General features: G+C 40.5%; 2 protein-coding genes across 8 annotated transcripts in view; one reads left to right on the forward strand and one right to left on the reverse strand.

The window, feature by feature from the left end:
• Window positions 1-5,847: 5,847 nt before the first annotated feature.
• Window positions 5,848-24,341, reverse strand: LOC101019129 (homeobox protein Nkx-6.1-like). The gene is made up of 4 exons (XM_031665857.1): window positions 24,331-24,341; window positions 23,618-24,298; window positions 13,477-13,575; window positions 5,848-6,499 (listed from the first exon to the last, which is right to left on the reverse strand). The coding sequence occupies exons 1-2, from the start codon at window positions 24,339-24,341 to the stop codon at window positions 23,641-23,643; spliced, it is 669 nt and encodes a 222-aa protein (XP_031521717.1). The 3' UTR covers window positions 5,848-6,499; window positions 13,477-13,575; window positions 23,618-23,640.
• The window catches only part of GLCCI1 (glucocorticoid induced 1), a 131,073-nt gene continuing 129,290 nt past the window's right edge, over window positions 23,677-25,459 (forward strand). For 5 of the 7 annotated variants that reach the window (XM_021935285.2, XM_021935284.2, XM_021935283.2 and 2 more), the window contains exon 1: window positions 24,262-24,787. In XM_021935285.2, the coding sequence (XP_021790977.1) occupies window positions 24,340-24,787 (448 nt within the window). In that variant the 5' untranslated portion in view covers window positions 24,262-24,339. Of the gene's footprint in view, window positions 24,788-25,459 lie in introns of all 7 variants that reach the window. The other 2 variants (XM_021935282.2, XM_003896274.4) reach the window with 2 other exon arrangements.

Raw genomic sequence — 25,459 nt, forward strand, 5'->3', positions numbered from 1 at the left:
ATATCTGAAGTCACTTTTTTTTTTTTTTTTTTGAGACGGAGTCTTGCTCTGTCGCCTAGGCTGGAGTGCAGTGGCCGGATCTCAGCTCACTGCAAGCTCCGCCTCCCGGGTTCACGCCATTCTCCTGCCTCAGCCTCCCAAGTAGCTGGGACTACAGGCGCCCGCCACCTCGCCCGGCTAGTTTTTTGTATTTTTTTAGTAGAGACGGGGTTTCACCGTGTTAGCCAGGATGGTCTCAATCTCCTGACCTCGTGATCCGCCCGTCTCGGCCTCCCAAAGTGCTGGGATTACAGGCTTGAGCCACCGCGCCCGGCTTTTAACACTAGTCTGAACATGTAGGATAAAGGAATGTGTGTTACTGAACTGGGATTGCCAATAGATATTTAACCCAATGTGATTTGGTGATGATGTTCTTTCTTCAGATTTAATTTCATAATTTCCTCACTTAGACCACTCCGTCAGTTCTCTTTCTGCCTTAACTGGTTCCTCTAAGTAACATGGGATAAGTCACTTAACTTCTGCTGTATCCTTTCAAAAATAGGCCTTTGTCACGGAATTTCCTCTCTCTAAACATCTCTAAAGTTCTGTTGGTGTGAAGAATTAGTAAGTCTCTTCTGGTTATATGAATTTAAGAAAACATTTAGGTTAATGAGGGAATATTGAATTTTAATGGTCTTTCCTTAAAAGGCTTTACAACAGATTTTTTAGCTAGATGAGGTGGGAATATATATGCTAGCACCAGATTCCACTTATCAATCATCCAGCAGTTACAGCAAGCCAGGAGCTCTGCCTGTGCCTGAGTTGGCCATGAATAGACAAGTGAGGACTGCAGAAGCAGGAAATATGGGGTTAGGTTGATTTCCCTCTACTAGCAGCAGCTTAAACCGGCATGCTGGGCAGCACTGTCTCCTATTGGCTACAGCTGCTGAGAGCAGCAGGATGAGGGTTGACCTATATCTGTCAGGTGTAGGTCAAACCCTGAATTTGTTTGTTGCAAACTTCAGTCTTCTAGAACGCCAAGTTTCACTTGTGCTCAACCACATACAATATTTTTATCAGGATCTGTGATATCCTCCACCTGCGAAGAGCTTGCATCTGTGGGTTTCCCTCTCTGGATTCTTTTGCTTTCTTTCTTGCTGCCTCTCCCTCCTGTCACTCTCTTGCCATTTTTGTCCCCTGCTTCCGTGTCATCCTCTGGCTGAGAAGGGTTGAGATGGTCACAGCTGTGCTCCTTCTAGTAATCACAGTAACACCAGCCCTTCTCTGCCTGCCCCAGTTTCCATCTGACCAAGCTGTGCCCGTTCCTTTCAGTTGCAGTTATTGCCCCAGGTTGGCACAGCCCGTGCACATATGTGCTCTTCTGGGCCACCATGGGTTTCAGAATGTGTCAGTTGCTAATTACAACTGCAGCTGTGGACAGAAATACAGCACACATTCAAAATATGGGTCCTAAAGTTCCTACACAGTAAATGTTTCTTGATAGTTTTAAGGCCATTTTTTTTTTCTTTTTTTGTAAAGATAGACTTTAAGTATTTAGACATGTATTTTTCTAGATGAGAGAATAAACGACTTGAATTTTCATTTAGTCAGCCACCATCTGTGACAAAGGTCCTTTCCCTCTGCCTTTGGTCTCAATCAATATATGTATGTTGTTTTGGGACTTCATTGGTATTATGTTTGTATTTATTTACACTGACGTCACAATGCAAAACTTATCGTAGTCAGTTCTGCCTTCATGCTAAAGCATCAGTACACTGTGGGCTTCCACTTACAATGCAGAAACTGCATTCCATGACCCGTTATCATTTCTTCAAGGAGGACTTGTAGTAATAGTAAAGAAGCCCAAATGATGGAAAAATTATTCTAGCACCTCAGGTCCCCAAGCATACAAACTACATCACAGTAATTTGAGATGGAGAAGACCTATTAAGTCATCCCACTGATTCTCTGAGGACCTGTGGTGTTTTTTCCCTCTCCGACATGCCGATCTACTTTTTAATGCCTTTTCCAATTGTAAATGGCGCAAGTGATGGGGTTTCCACCCTTCCCAAGGGATGATGCCATACAACCTATAATAGATCCCTCCATTAGGGCATGTGATTCGTTCAGCTGCCTAAATCATCTTTGTTTTGACTTTCATTTCCATCACTCCTCCTGCTGTCCCCTTGGACACTAAATAATTTTTCTCTGTGCCCGCTATTTACACCCTTCAAGTACTTGTGACCGATGAGCCAGTCCCGTTAGAGCCACGTGGTAATGCTGGGAGACTTGTCTCTTTCGTCTTCCCTCTGAAGGCAGTCCCTTCAGACTTATAAATCATATTTGTTGCTCTTCAATGAATGCCCATCAGTTTCTTAATAATTTGCCTCATTTCTTTGTTACTGACGCTGCTCAGGAAAATCCCCTTTGTCTCCGTTGCTGCCAAACAAGAAGATGATGGTAGTAGAATCTCTGCTAACAGAAAATAGAGCAGAGCTTTTCAGCTACCAGGTATCTTCCTATTGAGGACAATGGAATCATCTAATCAGTTATCTTTAACTCTCTTACTTGGGGTGCACAATTGCTATGTTAACAGGTGTTAGGTGTGCATGTGGAGACAGGGATAGTTCATCTATATTTTATCTGGCCAGCCTTTGTTGTGGTGTATTTAGTTAATGCCCATTAGCTGTTTAAGTCATATTTCCCCACCAACCTCAATTCCCAGTTGGAAAAGCTTCCTTGAACTCCCTCAAGAGAATGCTAACCTCCTCCTTTCCATTAATACGCCCATGTTTACTGATACTAAATTGTGTGACATCAGCATCTTTGTCAGAGGAGGAATTCCTTTGTTATGAGAGAGGCAGAGTGTGCCCTTTACCTTGAATGAACATGATTGGTACTGCAAACCAGGATATTCTGGCAGTGGGTTTTGTAATTCCAGGGTCAATAGTGTTCAGCCTGTCCCGTCTGTACCCCTCTCCAGAGCCTACTCCCTGGCTACTCTGTGTGCTTGTACACCATCTAAAGTACTGACTTTAATAAGGTCTGGCCTACTGTGCTCATTGTTCATATTTATGCAATAATAATAATACCAACATAGTGCTTCACAAACTGTTTTTGTCTAACTGCATCATCCCATTTAGTAGTCACAACCATCCTGTGAGGAAGGAATTATCATCTTTCTTTCACCAGGGAGGATACTGAGACTTAGAGAGGCTCTATTGCCCCAAATTTCACAAACATTCAGTAAATTCTCCTTTGGAGTCCCTCTTGTCATCTCTCTGAAATCACTGGAGAACATGCTTTGTGAGCAGTATGTGAAGAGGCACTAACTGCATATAACTTCCTAAAGTCACTGAAATGATGGCCATGGCATAATGTTTATCTGTGTTCTCCTTTTGGCAAAAATAGAGTAGCTAGACATCATCCACAGTTTTATATGAATCCTATTAACAGTAGGATAATTCAGTTGTTATTCGATGACAGAAAGAGTATATAAAAATTTATATGACATAGCTTGCTATCTCTTCCTAAACAATAATGTAATATTATTAGGCATGGACTAAAAGTGAGCTTATCTATTCAAATGCCAATTCAGACCCTAAGGGTATCTGTTTTTCCTGCAAAGCTGATGAAATTATACACCTAAGATGAAAGAAGAAAGCTGTATTTCAATAAATGTTAATAACATGATTTGAAGAAGCAAAGAACTGAAAAATACTGACTTTTATTTATGAATAATATAAAAAGCAGAAATATAATTTTCTACAAATACATGGTGGTAAAGAAGGCACAGCATCCTAAAATCGTGTTAATAGCTAAACAAAAGACATTTTATTTATTCTACAACTGATTTTCAAAGAGGCTTACCAATATTTTAAATTTGGCATAAATGTGGTTATGGTAGGAGAAAAGCCTGTACTAAAAGGGTTTTATCCTTTAACAAACTAAAGTGACATCAAATAAATAAATGACTCTTCAGCTCCAGCATTCTGAAAAAAACCCAGGTCAAGAAAATTATGCATTTATACCTTTTTATTGCTGAGTAGTATTTTATTGTATGGATAGTACACAATTTGTTTATACATTCACATGTTGATGGACATTTGGCTTCTTTCCAGTTCTGGGGTATTGTAAATAAAACTGTTACATATATTTGTATGCAAAACAAAGAAGAAAAAGAAAATTATGCATTTAAGTGAATTGCCCTCTTCTGTGGCCTGGCCAGAGAAGGCAAATTGCAAGTGTATGCATATATTGTCAACACATAGAAATGTGTAGAAGTCACCATGTCTATCAATAGGGAGGGAAGATTATTTCTTCTACATTAGCTTGTGGGCCCCCACTGTCTCATGTAGGGCTAACTCTAAATTGGGCTTTGTGGCTGGACTGGATGGTGCCTGTAACTTTGTAGGAAAAAAATTAAGCCAATGCATCTTTGAAGATACATCCTTAACTATGCCAGCTGTACTTTACAGTACCCACTGTTTAACTGTGAAAAAAAAGGGGGGAAGGGGAAATGCTATCATACTTATTGCTTTTTAAAATTACTGCAAATGCAATACATGCTTACTATGGCAAAATTTAGAAACACAGATGAGGAAAAAACAAACTCAGATACTTTCCATTCCAAAATAACAACTTGTGACACACCCTTCCAAGCCTTATCTACATACCTGTATATGATATGTGTGTGTGCATATATATTCATCTTTTTAAAACAATAAGTTTTGGGTTTAAATCTGCCATAGTACTAACTAATTGACTACTTTGTTCCTTTAACTTAAGCTCTCTGAAGCCCTTATTGAAGAACTGATGCTGTTTTGGGCTGATATAAATAGGGTGACAAAAATGCTTTAGTTGTGTTTTAAAAAATACATTTACTTTACATGAATCTTATGAGGTTATAGATCTTTTAAAAGTACAAGACCTTTTACAGTCAAACCATGGATAAATATAATGCCTGGAAAACGTATTGTATCTGTTATTATGGACATTATTAAGGTAAATGAATCTTTTCCAGGGGTTGCAGTGTATCATTGAATTCTAGCACAATACAAAGGGATTTTTTTCTTGGCACCACTTAAAATAATGGCACAATTTATGATGGTATCTTAGATTTGATGAAGTATTTAATCAAATCATGAGGTATTGGATGAACTGTCTTCAATAGGGACATCATAGATGTTTTAATATTTGTGAATTATCTTAGGATAAGCTGGAAAATGCTAAAGAAACATTCATGAGAATGTCTGGTCTTGCGAGCAAAAAGGAAAAGCATTGTCAGGAGGAACTTTAAGCTTTAAGTGGTGCCAAGAAAAACGATGCTGCCAATTAAACAACAACAAGCCATTCATTTAAAATTTTATCCAAATTTCAGGGCCGGGTGCAATGGCTCACACCTGTAATCCCAGCACTTTGGGAGGCCGAGGTGGGTGGATCACCTAAGGTCAGGAGTTCGAGACCAGCCTGGCCGACATGGTAAAATCCTGTCTCTACTAAAAATACAAAAATTAGGTGGGTGTGGTGGCAGGGGCCTGTAATCCCAGCTACTGGAGAGGCTGAGGCAGGAGAATCGCTTGAATTGGGGAGGTGGAGGTTGCAATGAGCCGAGATTGTGCCATTGCACTCTAGCCTGGGTAACAAGTGTGAAACTCCATCTCAAAAATAAATAAAATAAAATAAAATAAAATTTTATCCACATTTCAGAGATGTTAAAATGTAAAAAGTTTCTTATAATAAATAAACCATGGCATTTATTTAACACCTACACATTTCATAGACAGTATTTAGTCATATACCATGAACAGATTTTTAGTACCCACTACGTAATAGGTTATGAACAGAGAAGTTCCAAATTAGAATGGCTATCTTTGACATTTAATTCATTTATTTATTTTTGGATTGAAATAAGAACAAAAATGTTCATATTTTAACATTTATGTTTCTATAGAGAATATTCTGTTTCCATACCTTACATTGCAGTCTCTAAGTGGGAGCAGAAGCCTTCCATGTGATCTTGAGTGTCTTTATCTCCTTGTAATTTGTCCTCAGAGATAACAAAATTCTCAGTTAGACTGCCCTTTTACCTTAAGAAGCATGACTCAGTTCTTTCCTTGCATCTTCAGGCTGCCAGTTAGTGACTTAATTCAGTTTTAATAAATTCATCAGGCTTGGAAAATGCAGATTCATTCCAATTTATGTGTATTATATCTTTTGCTGGGCCAGTCTAATCACCAGATTTTACAGATGAAGAATGTGAAACTCAAGCCAGTTAACTGATTCGTCCCTAATCATTGAGAAGGGGTTTTTTCCCTGTCACAGATAGTCTGTCCAACACAAAGTCCTGTTCTCTTGAAGCCTCCCTTAGTCTTAACAGATCCAAATATGTTCTTTCAGTTGCCTGAGAAATCCATTTTCTTCTAAATTTTCTGAAATCAAAATTCATCCTCTTTTTAACATTCTGCCCTGTATTGGCAGATCCTGTCTAGTTTCCAAATTTGCAGTCATATATTTTTCCCTAGGGAAGAGAAATAGATATCCCCTATTTATCCACAAGAGTAATATATACATACAACCACTACTTCGTCAAATATAAATTAGCTGTAAGTGGGAGAAGGTAAGGGAACAAACTCTCATAGACTCCCATCCTTTCCCCCTTTGAATTTTTACCTTGAATTATCTTGCTTTCTTGCTTTAAAATGGATTATCTGTAAAGCATGTGATAGAAACAGAAAGAAACATAAAATAAATGTTTAAAATGTGAAATTTTGATTAAGTTAAAGAATCACACTGAGCCTATGCAAGAAAGTATGGTACCCTATCATCATTGGTGGAATCAGTTTATCCAGCTGTGTCCTAAATGATTATGGTTTATTGAGCCACCTCTGAGCACCTCCCCGTCTTCCCCAGTGTCCTGCTTCCTTGGGCCAAAAATAAACCTGTTAGCTGGAAAACAAGCTAGATGAGTGTATTAGTCCATTCTTGCATTGCTATAAAGAACCGAAGACTGGGTAATTTATAAAGAAAAGAGGTTTAATTGGCTCACAGTTTCACTGGCTATACGGAGCATGATGCTGGCATCTGCTCAACTTCTGGAGAGGCCTCAGGAAACTTACAGTCATGGCTGAAAGCAAAGGGCAAACAAGCACTTCACATGGCCAGAGCAGAAGGAAGAGAGATATAGTGGGGAGATGCCACACACTTTTTTTTTTTTTCGAGATGGAGTTTTGCTCTTGTCACCCAAGCTGAAGTGCAATGGTGCGATCCTGGCTCACTGCAACCTCTGCCTCCTGAATTTAAGAGATTCTCCTGTCTCAGCCTTCTGAGTAGCTGGGCAAGGCTTGACATAACCCAGAACAATATTGAGGTCAGGTGCTGTGGCTCATGACTGTAATCCCAACACTTTGGAAGGCTGAGGCAGACAGATCACTTGAGCTAAGGAGTTTGAGACCAGCCTGGGCAACATAGTAAAACCCCATCTCTACCAAAAATACAAAAAATTAGCCAAGTGTGGTGGTGTGCATCTGTGGTCCCAGCTACTAGGGAGGCTGAGATGGGAGGATCACCTGAGCCTGGGAGGCAGAAATGGCAGAGAGCAAAGATCATGCCAATGCATTTCAGCCTAGGTGACAGAGTGAGACTGTCTCAAAAAAATAGAAAATAAAATATATTGAGACAAGTCTGTGGTGTGTGTGTGTGCCCAAATGGACAATGATATTTGCAAAGAACTTAGATGTGCTTTTTCTTTGTATTATAGTAAAGGACATAGCTAAATTCAAAGCTGCTTTTAATCACAAATAAAACTAAAAATTATCTCCAGAGAGACAAATATAATAAATAATTACATTAAAATAAAAATTCAAATAACATTGTAATTACAAAGTTCTAACATTTTATTGATATTGCAAACATTTTTGGTAATATAAACAGAAAAAAAGATTTTAAAAATTGAATTATATTATGACTTCATTTCCTGTTTTCATTACTCATTAAAACCTTGATAAGTATGGAGAATGAAATGAGCTATATAATTACAATGTGTCAAAGTTTCCTTTAGATGCCATCTACATTAACTGCAAGACTATTTTAAAACTAAGTATGTGTGCCAGGTGGCTGATAGGAAATTCTTAGATCGACAACCATTTTTTTTGCAGAATTTTTCTGTTCTTTAGCTAACAATAAGAACATAACTAACAAGATAACATTTATTGAGTGCTTACTATATTCTAGGCACTGAGCTAGGCCTAGCTTTAAAAGTATGATTTTATTTACATCTTAAGCTGTAAGAACCCCATGAGCTAGGTATGATTATTATCTTCATTTTATACACATAGTATCATGTGCTTAGCTGTGTGTCTTCTGTGTGCCTTCTGAGTAGAGGGTTTTAGGCAAGGGCTAAAAGAATTCTGATAGTTATATATGATAGTTTAGCATAATAAGAAATTATGGCCAGATGCAGTGGCTCACACCTGTAATCCCAGCACTTTGGGAGGTTTAGGCAGGCAGATTGCTTGAGGTCAGGAGTTCAAGGCCAGCTTGGGCAACATGGCAAAACCCCATCTCTACAAAAAATACAAAAGTTAGCCAGGTGTTGTCGTGCATGCCTGTTGTCCCAGCTACTCAGGTGGCTGAGGTGAGAGGTCACGTGAGCCTGGGAGACAGAGGTTGCAATGAGCCATGATTGTGACACTGCACTCCAGCCTGGGCAACAGAGTGAGACCCTATCTCAAAAAAAAGAAAGAAATTATATGAAAAGCTGATTTTATTTCCAGTGTTGGACAGAGCGACAGTTTGCTGCTAACAATGGGCTCTATGCTATTTAATAAATTCTTCCTCACCCTATACAAAATTCCATTCCCAATACAATGTTATTCTATTCTAAATTTTAAAACCTTTGCAGAAAATCATTTTACGTGTGTGTGTGGTATGTGCAAAGCATTCTTTCTAGTAATATATGTAGGACATGTTCAGTTTAGAAAAATGTAAAGAAGCCCAGAGATGAAAATACAAGTCATCCTTTATCCCATTAACCACAGGGAACTACTATTAATGTTTTGGCATATGTTCTCTCAGTTGTTTTTATATATGCATATGTAAATATATATTTAAATTCAATTAGAAACATACTTTACAGTTGAGTTTGGTTTTTCTCGTTTTTTAAATTCACTTGATAATATGTCATCGACATTTTCTTATGTCATTAAAATTTCTTCCACATAATTCTAACAATAACACAAAATTTCATTATATGGATATACTCTAATTTATTAGACTAATTTCTCAATGTTGGATATTTAAGTAGGCGGAGGAAACTTTAAATATAAATAGCTAAAGTCTTACTCATGCTATAGGCCTCAGATCTTTAATGATTAAAAAAATGTGCCCAGTAAAAGCCTTGGACTAAAGCTCTATTGATCTGAATTTTAATCTAAAATTGCAGGGCTGAAGGTGGCCTCGGAGGAATATAGTCCATTTTTCTATTTTCAGACAGGACTGTATCACTATCCTAGATATATGTCTCTAGAAACTATTCTTGAATTTAATGATAGCAGAAAGTTTCATAACACTGCCCAATGTAGCATTACAGTGAGTTGGTCCTGTAGCACAGACTCTGGAAGTAAACAGACCCTAAGACCAAATACGAGGTAAAGGACTTTGACCTTTGACTTTAACCTTGACTTTTCTACCTCCTCATTCTTGGTTTCTATCAGTCTTGCAGGGTATCTGTGAAGATTCCATGAGATAGTATACATGGAGTACATAGCAGTGTGAATGCTGAACATATGCTTTTATTTACCTTGTTCCTCTTAAATCTTTAACTAATTTCCTTACATTCTTTCTATGATGAAAAATCCCCAAACACCAACATCTATGGCACTAAATATACCTGAAGGCCATGACTAACCCCTCCTTGAACTTCTTCTGCAAACTAAATAAAGCTAAATCATTTGACTTTTTCTAGAGTCTACATTCATAATTCTTTATTAAATGTAAGACCATCCTAAATTGTGGGACCCCAAATTAGGCAGGATTTATTATAATTGCTCTGGGTGGTGATAGAGATTGTGGTGTAAGGTGTAAGAGTACCTTATTTATTGTTATGTTGACGCCACTATAGCAAGAACTTGCTGGATTCTTATTTTAATTTCTTTATTTCTCTCTTTTTCTTTCTTTCTTTCTCTCTCTATTTCTTTCTCCTTTCCTTTCCTTCTTTTCTTTTAATTTTTTTTTTTTTTTTTTTTTTTAACAGACATGGGATCTCACTCAGGCTGGAGTGCAGTGGCACTATCATAGCTCACTGCAGCCTCAAACTCCTGGACTCAAGTGATGATTCTGCCTCAGGCTCCCAAATAGCTGGGACTATAGCCATGCACCACTACGCTTGGCAAATTTTTAAATTTTTTTTTTAGAGATGGGGTCTTATTATGTTGGCCAGGCTGGTCTCAAACTTCTTGTCTCAAGCAATCCCTCCTGCCTCAGCCTCCCAAGCTGTTGGGATTACAAGTGTGAGCCACAATGCTTGGCTTGAATTCTTAAAAAGAACTTATAATGTAATTAACTCGGGTTGTACTTGTAGCCCATCATGACAAGGATGACTGCTTTTCTGTGCTGTACTTATTTCTTGGTTCTCATTCTTTATCTTACTTAGAAGCAGCTCCTTCATTGTTTCAAGTTGGTTTCATTAATTTGAGTCAGTTTTACTCCTATAGGGTTATCTACACACTCTTTCTTTTTTGTTACTTGTTTTGTTAATTTTGATTACATTTAGAGGCAAATGAATTTATGTGCACTTCCTCAGATCACGGTGAAACCATGACACATCTATGTGGTAAAGTATAGCTATGACATAGAAATAAAGGGTACCTCTTTTTAAGCAGTTTTCTCTTAATGTAAGTCCAATAGTGCTGAAATTGTCTTCAGACTTACAAGTTTGAGTATATTTTAGTATGTCATCTGTGTGGATTATGAATTTGTAGGCTTTGGGTCTGAAACCTGTAATTATCAATGTTTGAAAGACATCTGTGAAGGTGAGGATATGGAGACAATTAGCCAAACGTTAGATATATAATTACCACACCCTGCCTCCCTATCAGGAACTCTGGATATTTAAAACAAATTAGGACCTTTACACAGGCCCTTCTCTTATCAGGGTGCATCATCGGGTTGCCCTGAATGTAGGTAATCAATCTCTTAGGCAGTAAGTGTCCTCTCTTGCATATACTATTAGCTCACAGGTCTTTCAAAGACCAAGGTGGAAAAGATCCATGCCTCTCAATTACATCCCTGGCTCTTGCTACAGAGGCAATTTTTATAGTGAAGAAAAAACACTGGGGAAAAAAGTCACCCAATTTTTGTAGTGAAGGAATCAGAAGACCTGACTTCTGCTTGTAGTCTCTCATGTGCTATCTGTGACCCCAGCCAAGGTTGTGGGCCTCCATTTCCCCATCTGCCAAATGGAGACAGCATACATGTTCTAACGTCACAGAATTGTTGCCGTGATACAAAAAAGTCATAGATCTGAAAGTGCATATAAAAGTTCTGTGAAGTTTCTATAAAACCCAGGAAGTAGGGAAAAAATCGTGCAGAGTCACATCATTTCCTTGGAATTTTGAACATTTGTTTCTCTTCCCATCTATAGCTAAGTACTACATATATATGTTTTTGATATTTATGAAACCATTGAGTACATAGTTACACTATGAATAGTTATGACTGGAAAGTATTGACAAAAATGACAAAATTCCTTGTTATTGATAATTAATAAAGGAACTAATCCTTTCAAGGGTAAAGGTACTTAGACTTGGCTCACAGCACTTATGCTCTAACTGATTTTCTTTAAAGAAAACTCCTGAAGAGTTTTCTAAGCACAAGTGAAGCGAGATTGGACCCTGAGTACAGAAAGTGGGCAACTAAAGCTTCTTTCCTCAATAACAAGTTTAAGTGCCTTATTTATTTTTGTATTATTAAGTGACACTTGTAAAAATACTTTGTTGAGTAATGGTGCTGTGGCAAAACTAAAGTTTATTTAGGACACTGCTCCGCCCGAGGTGAGCAATTAAAGCAGGTATGTAAACCTACTCCCCTGGGCTCCTCCACGCAACCTCTTGAGTAGTGCTAGAAATGAAAAAGGGTGTGGGGCAAGGCACATGGCATGGCTGGGGGTGAGAAGAAGTTGGAAGGGCAAGAGGAGACCCCATGAAAGAATGAAAAAAGTGTGAAGGTTGATAGGGAATCTATAACTAAAAATGGATTCTAACTGATGACTGATATCACCATGTCAAGTTAATACAAATTTAGGTGGCATAAGATTGATTAAAAAACAAACAACAAAAAAAATTCTTTTTCCCACACGGTATAATAATAGCCATCTTATTTTAAATGTAGCCAGGAAGGGTTGTGTTTGTTCGTGTGATCAGGTTTCCTCACTTCCCACACCTGGGGAAGTATCAGCTAATATTGGTTTAGCACTAATTTATACCTGATGGTCAGGATCAACTAGAATGGAGAAAAACTGGTACAAATTAGAGGGGCTCTGTGGTCCCAGAAAGCAGTCCCACAATGGGCTGCGACTATTGTGTATCAATACAAATCAGTTTTTCTAGGAGGAAATGGAAAGAAATTTTTCAAGGACCCGAATCTATTCTCAGCTGCTGTACTGCTAGTGTGCTCAAGATTTTATTTAAAAATCTTAGATTTTACTATGTTTAGTTTATTAATCTGAGAGTTAAGCAACTAGAAGCAGAACAGGCTTTAAAATATCTGACTCATTATTATAAATAATAACTGTTAGCCAGTCAGGTCCATTTCCCTTTTCCTCAGTGAAATTTGCTATAATTAAAAAAATCTATAACCCAGTCTCATATTTTCAAATACCACTGTAAATTATTTCGAACCATAGAATTAGATACAAATCATGTAAAATGAATAGAACTCTTAGATTTTTTTTTAAAAAAAAATTCTACAGGTAGAATTTTAAAAGCTGTTTTCTTTTGGTAATTTCCATGAATTGATGTCAGGTATCAATGTTTCTATGTATTTGGCTGAAAATGGAGATAATATTTTGGTCCTGCAATTATACTTGGTAAACTTTTATTTATTTCGAATCTACTGTTTTGCAAATTTGCCTGATCATAAAGATCACCTGAGAAACTTGTTAAAAATTATACAATCCTAACCCTCCAATCAGCAGACTAGCTGAATTAGACTCTCCAGGAAAGGGGACTGAAATCTGTGTTTTTAGCAAGGGACCCAGATATGCCTGATGGTCTCACATGTTTGGAAACACAGTTTTGTTTCCTTGTCATATTCCTCATGATGCCAGAGCTCTTCAACCCTATATTCGCTTCTGACTATCTTACTCTTCACTGATTGTACTGTTTTCTACTCCACCCTTCCTGTATTAATTTGTTTTGTGCTGCTGTAACAGAATACCACGGTCTGGGCAATTTATAATGATACCACACACTGGGTAATTTATAATGAACAGAAACTTACTGGCTCACAGTTCTGGAGGCTGTGAAGTCCACTATCAAGGTGCCAGCAGTTGGTGAGGTTCTTCTTGTGGCATCATCCCATGGCAGAAGGTGTCACATGCTGGAAGAGCAAAAAGAGAGAGAGAGAGAGAATGAATAAAAGGGGTGAACCCACTCCCATGATAATGGCAATAATCCATTCATAAGGGCAGAGTCCTTATTACCTAATCACCACTTAAATGTGCCACCTCTTAATACTATTACAATGGCAATTAAATTTCAACATGAGGGGGTGGGGGCAGAAAGAAAGAAAAAAAATTCAACATGAGTTTTGGAAAGGACGAATATTCAAACCATAGCACCATCTAAGAAGTAAGGCACACTTAATCAGCCACTATGGCCTTTTGTAGCAGTGAGTGTCTGCTATGGTGGTAGTGGAAAGCAAGTCTTGGGCAGGGAGGTAAGGGATGGAATGAAGGGTTGGAAGTATGGTTCAGAAAAGTCTTTCAAGAGATTCTGATCTTCTCCTTGACAATTGGTTTGTAGATGACTTTGCTACCTTCTGAAGTGGCCACACTCAACCTCCCTTTGCTCTATCCAAAACTTTGTCTTACTTTTGACCTCTTATCCTCCTTCCTTCCTGTAGTAGAAGGGGAAACATTGTGCCTTTTTGTCAATGTTGTGCTCTTGATCAAATCCTCTAATGCTAATAGAAACTAAATCTATTAATCTTCTTCCCCATTCAAACACTTCTTGATTTTTTTCTCCTTTGGCTTCTTTGGCTTATGGGTATATCCATAGACATTTTTTTCTCTTTTCTTTTTTTCTTTTTTTTTTTTTGAGACAAAATTTCACTCTTGTTGCCCAGGCTGGAGTGCAATGGCATGATCTTGGCTAACCGCAACCTCCGCCTCCTGGGTTCAAGCAATTCTCCTGACTCAGCCTCCCGAGTAACTGGGATTACAGGCATGTGCCACCACGCCTGGCTAATTTTGTATTTTTAGTACAGATTGGGTTTCTCCATGTTGGTCAGGCTGGTCTTGAACTCCCAACCTCAGATGATCTGCCCGCCTTGGCCTCCCAAAGTGCTGGGATTACAGGCGTGAGCCCCGCGCCTGGCCTCTCTTTTCTTTTAAACCAAACTAACATGTACTTTCTTTGGTTCTGCTGAACCCCAAGATCCCATTTTATATCATGCCTTATTTTAACTGTTAAACTTCTTAAAAGGAATATTCTGCATTGATGCATCTACCTTCTTACCCATCTTGTTAACTTAGTTGTAACCTGGCTTCAATTGGGCCATATTTTATGAACACTATTGGCTTGAAGATGATCAGTGATGAGATCCAGTGCTTTTTGCTTAGCTCTTAAACTGCTTTCCCATTCAACAGCATGTGACATTACTGACCACCTTATCCTTTCCAAAGCTGCATCAATTAGTGGTCATTTGATATAAGAGCAGAAACCTACTCAAATTATTGAAATGACAAAAGGGATCTGAGTATAAGACTATAGGAAACTCCAGTGAGCTGAGATCCGGCCACTGCACTCCAGCCTGGGCGACAGAGCGAGACTCCATCTCAAAAAAAAAAAAAAAAAAGACTATAGGAAACTCTCCAGAGAAAGTATAGTAGGACTGTACAAGGACTGGAATAATGAACGATGAAGCCATCAGCAACAAGTAAAGTTATAACAAGTAATTATTGAACACGTGGTATATCCTAGGAACTCCATAGGTGTTAAGTGATCAAGCAGTGAACAGAAGAGACAAACAAGGTCGCTACCTCCAGAGACTTTACAATCTAGTAGGAAAGACTTGCCATTAGGAGGTAAACAAATGTCTATTGACAACTTTTAATGAGCAAAATAGATGGAAAAAAACTGACTTAATGATAGATTATTATAGGTTATTAGTGATGGGTGAGGACTCAGGAAGGACATTCTAAGACGTGGCATTTCAAGGGAATTGAGGAGCAGGGAGGTAGAAGAAGTGATTTAGGCAGAGGATACACCTGTATGCAGGCCAGGCAGGAGTGTTTCAGGGGAAGTGAAAGTAGGCATTGTGGCTGGAACTGAAAAGGGGAGGAGGAGAGTAGAGCAAAAGTAGTCAGGTATTTTAAGGACTTTGGATTTCATTGCAACGTTATTGGAAGACACTGAACCCTTTTTTCTTTTCTTTTCTTTTCTTTTTTTTTGAGACGGAGTCTCACTCTGTTGCCAGGCTGGAGGGAAGTGGCACGATCTCAGCTCACTGCAACCTCCACCTCCCTGATTCAAGTGATTCTCCTGCCTCAGCCTCCCGAGTAGCTAGACTACAGGCACGTGCCACCATGCCCAGCTAATGTTTGTATTTTTAGTATTGACGGGGTTTCACCATGTTGACCAGGATGGTCTTGATCTCTTGACCTCGTGATCCACCTGCCTTGGCCTCCCAAAGTGTTGGGATTACAGGCATGAGCCACCGCATCTGGCCGACACTGAACATTTTTAAGCAGGAAACGTGGCTCAACATATTTCCAAGTTTACCCTGACTGATAAGTAGAAACTAAATGAAAGAAGGCAAGAGTAGAAGCTGGGAGACAAGTTGAGTAGCTGCAGCAATAGATTAGGTAAGAGATGACAGTAGTTTGACTTAATGTAACAGCAGAAGAGATGGAGAGAAGTGGATGGATTAGACATCTATTTATTAAGAACAAATGAGAGGACTAGCTGATGGGTTGGAGGGGGTGATGGTGGAGAGAAAAATGAGAAATCAAAAGTATTGTCTAGGTTTCTTGTTTGGAATAACTGGATAGATGGTGAAACCATTTACTGAAATGCGGAAAAAATGGGGACAATTTTCTCAGAGGTTAAGAGAAAGCAGGAATATGGAAATTAAGATTTTAGTTCCATTTTAGACACATTCACTTCAAGTATTCATGGGGACTTGACATATCAAACAGACAACTAGATATACAAATATGAATCTTGGAGAGTTTCATTTAGGAGTTGCCAGCATTTTGTAGTATTTAAAGCCATGGGAATGTCTAAGATTACCAAGAAGATGAGTTTACAGAGAAGCAAGCAGAGAATAGAGCCCAATTTTTAGAGGGGACTAGAGGAGGAAGAACCTGAAGAGCACTGAGCAGTAGTGGTTAGAGAAGTAGGAAAGAGAACAGGTGAGTACAGTGTCCTAGACTCCTATAGAAGATATTTTTTTTTTTAAAGAACTGAGCCTGACCAGCTATGTGGAAAACTGCTAAAAGCTGGAATAGGAAGAGGTCCCAGAAATATCCACTGGGTCTGGCAGTATGGAGGCAGTTGATGTTGATTAGCAGTTTTCAGTGGCATGAAGCCAGATTGGAATAGACTAAATAGGAAAATAGTAGATTAATAGGATTAAATAGGAAATCAGAAGTAACATGTAGACATCTCTGTCAAGAAGTGTTGCTGGGACAAGATCAAAGAATTTGGACCGTAGATGGAAAGGGATGGCAGAAGAATCTTTGTTTTGCCTTTTAAAATAAATGTTGGCATAACAGCATGTTCAAACATTACCGGGAAAAATCAATAATTTGATGATGAAGAAGATGGAGATAATAACTGCAGAAATGAAGTCCCTGAGAGACAAGAGGGACAGAATTTAAATCAGAAGTGGAGAAGATGGCTTTCGATAGGAAAGGAGAACATGTATTACCTGTACAGAAAGGAAAAAGAAATGGATCCAAATGTTGAAAAAATCATAGATTTGATGGTGGGACTATAGTGGAGATGTATCAGCAGGAATGGGGCTGGAGTTGGGGTGGTTTTGGAGGATTGAATAAAATGCATAAGAAACAAAATAATCATCATGGGAAAGTGAACTTCCTCTCAGACTGTCTCCCTCTTTCTGGTCACCTGGTCTGATTTCTCCTTCTTTCTGTAACTCACTTCATTCTTTTCTCTCAGAAGGCAGGTTTCCTCTGCTTCTGTGTTCCCGTGACAGAAAATGGCCACTCCATGCACAAGTCTTTATAGAAAAACATTTTATTTCTTCATTTCAAATTCCCAAAGGAGAAAATTTAATTGGCCCAGCTTTAGTCAGTTGTTGAACTCAGGTGAAAACAACCATGGCCAGAGGATTTGGTACATACATAGCTGTCAGGCCCAAACCCTCTATGTGTTGGGGGAGGATTGGTTCTCAGAGAAGAGGGATATTAGTTTGTCAGATGCCCCATGAAGCATCTACCAAACTTATTTTCTGAGACTCTGAACTCCGTTTTGTTAAGGAGTACTTCTGCCCTGCCTTCTTTTCTAGTATTGTTTTCTTTCGGTTTTTTTTTTTTTTTTTTTTTTTACTTTTCCTTCCATGACTCATGTATAAATTTTCACAATTCTGTTTTTCACCCTCTTTTTATCTCTATGCTTTTCTCCTTTGCCAAGTTCGTTTGTGATCATGGCTTCAACTACCACATGGACATGGATAGCCCCCAAATCTATATCTCTTGTTTTCTCAATTTCACTGTCATTTAACAGCTGTCTCCATTTGAATATTCTCTGGTTATTTTATTTATAGCTGAACTCATTATCTTTTCACCAAACCTCCTCCTTCCCTTAGCTGCCCTGTTTGTGTTAAAGCCATGACTGTCTTCTCAGGCATCCAAGCTTGAATCTTCAGAACTGTCTGGGGTTCTCCTTTCAAAGTCCACATGATCATCAGCTGAGAAGGAACATGACTTTCACCTTATTTCCCTCTCCATGTCCTTTGTCATTCCCCTAACTCATGTCACCTAAACTAATGTGGAGTATTCTCTAAACCTTCTACATCATCTTCCAACCATCAATCTCTAATTCATGTTGTAAGCTATTCTTGAATTAATCTTCATAAAGCACAGCTCCACTCATGTTCTCTCCACCCATTCAAGAATCTTCAACAGCTCTTCACTGCATATCCAGTAAAGTGCAAGCCTTACCTGGCAACCAAGGGCCTCCATGACCTGTCATCAACAGGCCAAGACTTATCTTCCATTAACCATCAGCCAAAGACAGACTGTCCAATCATCTTCTGCCTGGTTTTATGCATTCCTACCTACATGACTTCTTCATACTCTTCTTCCTGAAGCCTTTTCTCAAGTGAGCTTTCCCTTCCCTCACTTCCATAATACTCTATTTACATCTTTTTTTATGCAAGGCAAATCTGTAGATATGGCTTTCGCTTTGTCGGCATATCTTTTTACTCCTATTTACCAAAGTGTGAGAACAGGTAAACCCAAAAGAGTGTAAAACAGTGTCTGACACTTCACAAACATTCAATAAGTAACCTGATAAGGAGTTGCTATGGCTTGATGCTAGTATTGTTGCTACTAAGCCCCCAATTAGGCTTATTAGGGGCATTAATATGGACCTTTTCAATAAGATGCTGAGTAGGGCACTCTGAAAATTGTGTTTCAAAAAGTTTAAAATAAGTAAAAGAAACTTCTCTAGTCCAGCACTGCTGATGAATTGATGGCACCCTAACAACAGTCCCTCAACACACTTACTCATGTGGCAAAAAATAAGATTTGGCCACATAGGAAGACACTTATGACATACTTTAATGACTTGAAACTTTCATTAAAAAATAACATTATGATAATCAAACATATTCCCTTCATAGGATTACTATTGCTTTCATGTATTATGAACACTCTGTTTGGGACTAAAACAAATAGAATGTCACAGCATGGAAAGAGAATATTTATAGTTCTTTGGCCCCCAAGTTTTACCTGTGAATGTGCTGACTTTATACAATATAGTATTTTAGTTAAATGGTGAGAGTATTATGCAGCAGCTTAAGATGCATAGGAGGTGCCACTGGCGTCATAGTTGGCAATTGGAGCTGCTGTGTTTTTCAGTTTTGATGATGAAAACCAGGGGTTTTCATTACTGTTTTCTATTTTTGAGAAATAACTGTACACTTATTCTTGATGACCTTGCCAGTTAAAAATAAAATATCTATTACTATTGCTTCTTCTGAACTTCTTTTAGAAACAAAGTTTTCATTATTTACATATAATAGTCTTGCCTACTTAATTATCATTTATTTTCAGTTCCTTTACATAGGCCTCTTGAGAATAGCTCTTCTTAATAGTGAGCTAGAACTAAATACCAATCAGCAGATGTCACTCCTTAAGTGATCCTCTTCAGTTTGTTTATTTCAGTTATCCTTTTTTTCAACTGCCTTTTCTCCATTGCCAATTCTATTTTCCTTTTTCTTGGAGATAGGTTCCCACTCTGTCACCCAGGCTGGAGTGCAGTGGCGTGATCATAGCTCACTGTAACCTCAAACCACTGGGCTCAAGCAGTCCTCTGCCTCAGCCTTGCCAGTAGTTGGGACTACACCTGGCCCCCATTTTCCATTTTCAACCTCTGATGAGCCTCCAGGAGCCAGTAGGTCTAACAACCATAATACAAGGTATTCTGTCTTTTTGAATGGCAGCTTCAATACAAATATCTGTGTGGTTTACAGTAACCACATCAGATATTTTTCTACTCTGCAACTGTGCTTTTGTAGCAGAGATACACCTGTTACATTTTTTTTTCCCTGAGGAAAAGCACAAGTTTTAGTTCATAAGACAAACACTGGTTAAAATTTGCCACTCTTAACAACATTAAACAAATATTTATTGATCATCTACCATATACTAAGCACTGTTGTGGAGATTCAGCAGTTACAAAACTGATAAAAAGTCTTCAAGGCTGTTCTATTCTAGACAGACAAAGCAAAAAATAATTATAATATATTATGGTTTGGATGCTGATAAGTACTCCAGAAAAAGAGTAGGATAAAGAGCAGGAAAAGCCTAGGGGAGCTTACGATTTTTAAAAAAGTGTTCAGGAAAGCTCTCATCATGAAGGTGGTGACATTTGAGTAAAGACCTGATGGAAATGAGTCAGCAAGCCGTGTGGATATCTGGACAAGAACCTTTCAGGCAGAGGGAACACCTTGTGCGAAGGTGCACGTAGGCTGTCACAAGCAGTGAGGAGTTTAATTTAAGCATCTGCCAGGGACGAAAATTCAGTCAAGGCTTTTTTGTGGTTGTTGCTATTAGGAATCAATCTACAAGAGAGTTTAATCAGCTTAAGATGAACATCAGTGCAGATCTGTTTAGTGTTCTCTCCCAGCCATGACCTCATTGCAAATACTGACAGCCTGGACTGCCTCTCAGATTTGGATGGGCCTTGGATGCTCAGCCAGGCAAACCCAGATGGAGCTAGAAGTGGAGGGTTTTGGTAGCTCTGTGGGCTCTGTGGCTTCTTCGTCTTATGATCTCTCCACATGGGGCTGCATATAAATCATATGTAACCAATGATTCCAAGTTTTAATTTAACCTAAAATGTAGTCTATTACCATATTTGCACTAAGAAGTAAATATAACAGGATTCTACCTCAGATTAGCTAATGGTAGATCCTTGTCCCACAGATAGCCACGGCATGGGGCTACTGAAACCGAAGTATTTCTCATGCCACCAAATTGTGCCTTCAATTTTGTCTTTACACAGGACAACATAGTAAGAGGTCAATGTTAACCTTAAGCCTTACATAGGATTTTCAGAGATTGTTACACTTACATTCAACCAGTATGGAAAATTGGCACTAGGCCTAACTACCCCATAGCTAGCATAATAGCATAACAATGCTCTTCTAGCCTAGCAATCCACATCTCATTCTAGGGGGTTTCCAGTTTACTAAGAACATTTTCCTAAAGCTTCTATATATCCTTGGAGCTTACTATCATTCTCAATAAGAATAAAGTATTATCAAGAACCCAACAAATGGATATTTGAAAGCAGGCACTGAGTTTAATTTATTTTAGGCCACCTTTGATTTGTTTGAAGCCTATATTCCTTAAATATGAAGATCGGTACTTACTTCATGAGAATAAAAGTTTAAGAGACAACTAAGGTTTCTATAGCAAAGAGAAGTGACTGAACTTCTAGATTGGTCATAATGACTTACCAGTAACTGATAATAGTGTTTTAAGATCATACTAATTCTGTTTCTCTGTGTGGATTACTTAGATTTGCTTTAGATGTCTAAGTCAGCTGTGGTAGATTTGAAGAAACACAGAAAGTCCTTAAAATATGACTAGATATGTTGTTTTAGATCCAAATTAGATCCAATTGATCATTGTGATTGTGACCGAGTATAAATTTAGAATTATTGTAACCTAATATGTTGAGGTCGTTCCATAAATATATTTAGGAGTAGCTAGAGATGACATTTCTATAATGCAACTATGCTGTAATCAAAGCAACAACTCAGAAATTTACCTGCATGTAAAATAAAAACCTTAATTTTTTTTTTTTTTTTTTTGAGACAGGGTGTCATTCTGTCACCCAAGCTGGAGTGCAGTGGTGTGATCAAGACTCACTGCAGCTTTGATCTCCTGACCTTTTGGGCTCAGGTGATCCTCCTACCTCAGCCTCCCTAACTGCGCCCGGCTAGTATTCTTGTATTTTTAGTAGAGTGGGGTTTTGCCATGTTGCCCAAGCTGGTTTCAAACTCCTGAGCTCAAGTGATCCCCTGCCCCTGGCCTCCCAAGGTGCTGGGATTACAGGCATGAGTCACCGCACCTGGCCAGCTTTACATATTTTTAATCTGTCAGATTTTTTGTTCTTGCTATTCTAAAAAAGTCACTGAAAAGAAATCATTTATCATTCTTTTTACACACAATATAATGCAGTTTTTAAATTAATGAGGTAGGCCAATTATATAAAATTTGGAAGAGTATAAAGTTTTTATTCATAATTAAAATATGTTATTCTGGAGAACAAAAAAAAATTAGTGGTCTGTCTTCATTTGTAGAATTTCCTTTAAACTGATGGAAACTTACCTCACAGATGAGATTTGTGGGCCACTGTAAATACATACTCTACAAATTATGTACCCCACAGCTTTGAGCTGCCAGGCACTATAGCAGAGGGCTTCCTCAGACTCTTGAGCCAGTCTTGAAATTTTTAGCTTCCCATATACTAACTGTGTGATCTCAGGCAAGACAGCTTATTTATGCCACAACTGAGACCACAGTAAGGATAATAATAGTATCTACCTTGTGGATTATATGAGGACTGAATAAATTAACACACATCATGTTCTTAGAATAGCGGCTGGCACATGGTGAATAAACATTAGCTATTATTCTAATATGTGGTAAAGTGAGGAACTATGAAGTACTGCATGAAATTTTTGTATTTTTATTGAGTTTCATCAATTTTTTTTTTACTGAACACGGTATGCTTTCTGGTCTGAACACACAAGGAAGCAAAGAAGGATGGCTCCTATACGTGAAAGTGACCCCTGCATATAGTGCCTGAAACAAGAGGAAGTTTGTCAGTGTGGGCAGACAGCACGAGTAGACCAATCTGACATTCTGCTTCTCTTTTAACCTCTTGACAATTAATGAAAGTTATCCGATGAAGATCCTTACATTAATTGCTTCTGATTAAGGTTTAAAACCTTGGTTTACTGTGGGATAAATTTAGGTTTTTGATAGTCATCCAAAATTTTTGTACCCTTTCAGTTTCATTGCGGAATAAAAAACAAATTTACCACAATGGACTATTACATTACATCTGGTATTTATTCCTCTCAAGAAGCTATCTGCTTCGGAAAAGGCAGGGGCGCCCTTCATTAATATATCTAGCTGCTGGTGTAATGACGTAAAATTCCTTGTCGACCCCTGCTATTCAGGGTTATTGTCTTGGAACACAGAATTTGATAATCTCTTTTCACTGCATAATTACAAATGTTAGGCTGTAAAAGTATTTTACTTTGTTCAATCCAGGTTCCAGACATTTTGCCTGCTCACCAGAAGTTCTTTTGATTAATAAGGCTACTGGTCACGAAAACTCAGCTTACTAAAATTAGAGGGGAAGAGATCCAGTTTTCTGGTTCTAACTAAAACATCCCACCGGATGCAGGTGTACTTGCAAATTAAAGTTTGCCTCATGAGTCCCGTCTCAAGTCATACAGACGGCCCAGGAGGGTGGAGCCCCTGCAACCTGCCTAGCGCGGCGTTTGCGTGTCTGGGGGTGTCGGGACACGCGCAGGACACACACAATCCAACTTTCCTAGTCTCGCTCTTACCTCAAGGCTGTCAACTTTTTCGCTCCCCACTGCGCGCACAACCCCCACCTCACGCTGCCACCCCCTCACGCCCCACCTTCAAAGTAGGAGACACCATTGTCATTGGACACTCCTTCTCTCACTCCTATTCCAGAACCAATCACTCGAGTTCTGGTGGGGAGCCCCTAAGCCAATGGAAATGCTCGTTGCGGCAGCTGCCGGGTCCTGAGCGCTGGGAGGCGGTGCCGGGGGCGGGGTGCGGCTGGGGCGAATTAGTTGCCAGTCGAGTGAGGAGTGGGTAGAAGCGGCGGCGGCGGCGGCGGCGCGGACTCCGAGGAGCGCCAGCACCTCGAGGCCCTTTCTCTCTTCCCTAGTCCCCAGAAGCAGGGGTCCCGGCCCTCCCTGCAGCTGACGGGTTCTCCCGTGCGTACAGCCCCGCGAGGGCTGAGGAGAAGGCTGCGAGTGGCCCTCGGGGCTGCGTAAACCGGGCGGTTGCCCTGTCAGCGCGATGCCTGGAGCAGTGGCTTCGGCGGCGGCTCCGGGCTCCTTGCGGCCCCGGCCGTGACCGCCACGCCGAGCCCAGCCGGGCGGTTGGGGCCGTTGGACGTTTGTTTTCGGAGCCTTCCCCTCCCCCCTCGCCGAGGCGGCGGGGGTGTGCGTTGGGGAGGGGGAGCCCCGAGACTCCTCCCCTACAGCGATACCCCTGCCCCTCCCCCTTACACACTCGCACGCACTATCGCGCCGGCTCCCACACGCTCGCGCGCCTCCCGCCCCGCGCCTCCGTGTCGGCCGGCGGCGTCCAGGGCCCGCAGAGCCACCATGTCCACTGCCTCCTCATCCTCCTCCAGTTCCTCTCAGACCCCTCATCCCCCGCCGCAGAGGATGAGGCGCAGCGCCGCGGGGTCCCCGCCCGCCGTCGCCGCAGCCGGGAGCGGGAACGGTGCGGGCGGCGGCGTGAGCTGCGCCCCGGCTGCGGGAGCCGGCCGGCTGCTGCAGCCCATCCGCGCTACGGTGCCCTACCAGCTCCTGCGGGGCAGCCAGCACAGTCCTACGCGCCCGCCCGCCGCCGCTGCTGCCGCCTCGCTGGGCAGCCTTCCGGGGCCCGGCGCGGCCCGCGGCCCCAGCCCGTCCAGCCCGACGCCGCCGCCGGCCGCAGCCCCGGCCGAGCAGGCGCCGCGGGCCAAGGGCCGCCCGAGACGGTCCCCAGAGAGCCACCGGAGGAGCAGCTCACCTGAGAGACGGAGCCCCGGCTCGCCCGTGTGCAGAGGTAGCGAGCCCAACCCTCCCGTCCTCCCGGGCTGCGTCTCCCCGACGGTGCCCTCCGTGGAAACTTCAGCCTCTTCGGGCTTCTCTTTGCTAGTGCATTATCGAAGGTGTGAAAGTGGCTTTGGGAATCTCACCCCCCTGCGGTCGCTGCGGGGCTTGGAGGAGCGAACTGAAAAGCAACTTTTATTTGACCCTCATGCCGCCCCTCAGATTTTCTCTTCCATCACTCGCCTGCTTCGAGAGGTTTTTCAGTTTAAGAGCTGGCTAGCTCATTCGTGTGTTTGCTGTTTGTAGCCGGGGAAAGAGGAGCTGGGCGAAACACTTAAACACGCACACAAACTCTTCAGCAGCGGATAAGGTGGTGGTTGTAATCTCTACAGTCTCTTTGTGCTTTCCTGCAAAGTTCCTAACGTACCTATAACTACCGGGATAATTTTTTTATTTTTTAGAGGGATGGTGGCATTAGTTATGATGTAAGGATATCGGCTGGATGTAATGATATCTGCTAGAGGGGACAGTTTTGAATGTGCAATTGAAGTGTATACGGTTTTTTCCCTCAGTTCTTCCCTCTCTCCCTCCCTCTCTCCCCTCCTCCACCCCCCTCTCCTTCTCTCTCTCCCTCTCTCTCTCCCCCTCCCCTTTATATATTCATGCATCAGAGCACTCCTGCACT

This window comes from Papio anubis, chromosome 4, assembly GCF_008728515.1.
Source record: "Papio anubis isolate 15944 chromosome 4, Panubis1.0, whole genome shotgun sequence".
Lineage (NCBI taxonomy): Eukaryota > Metazoa > Chordata > Mammalia > Primates > Cercopithecidae > Papio > Papio anubis.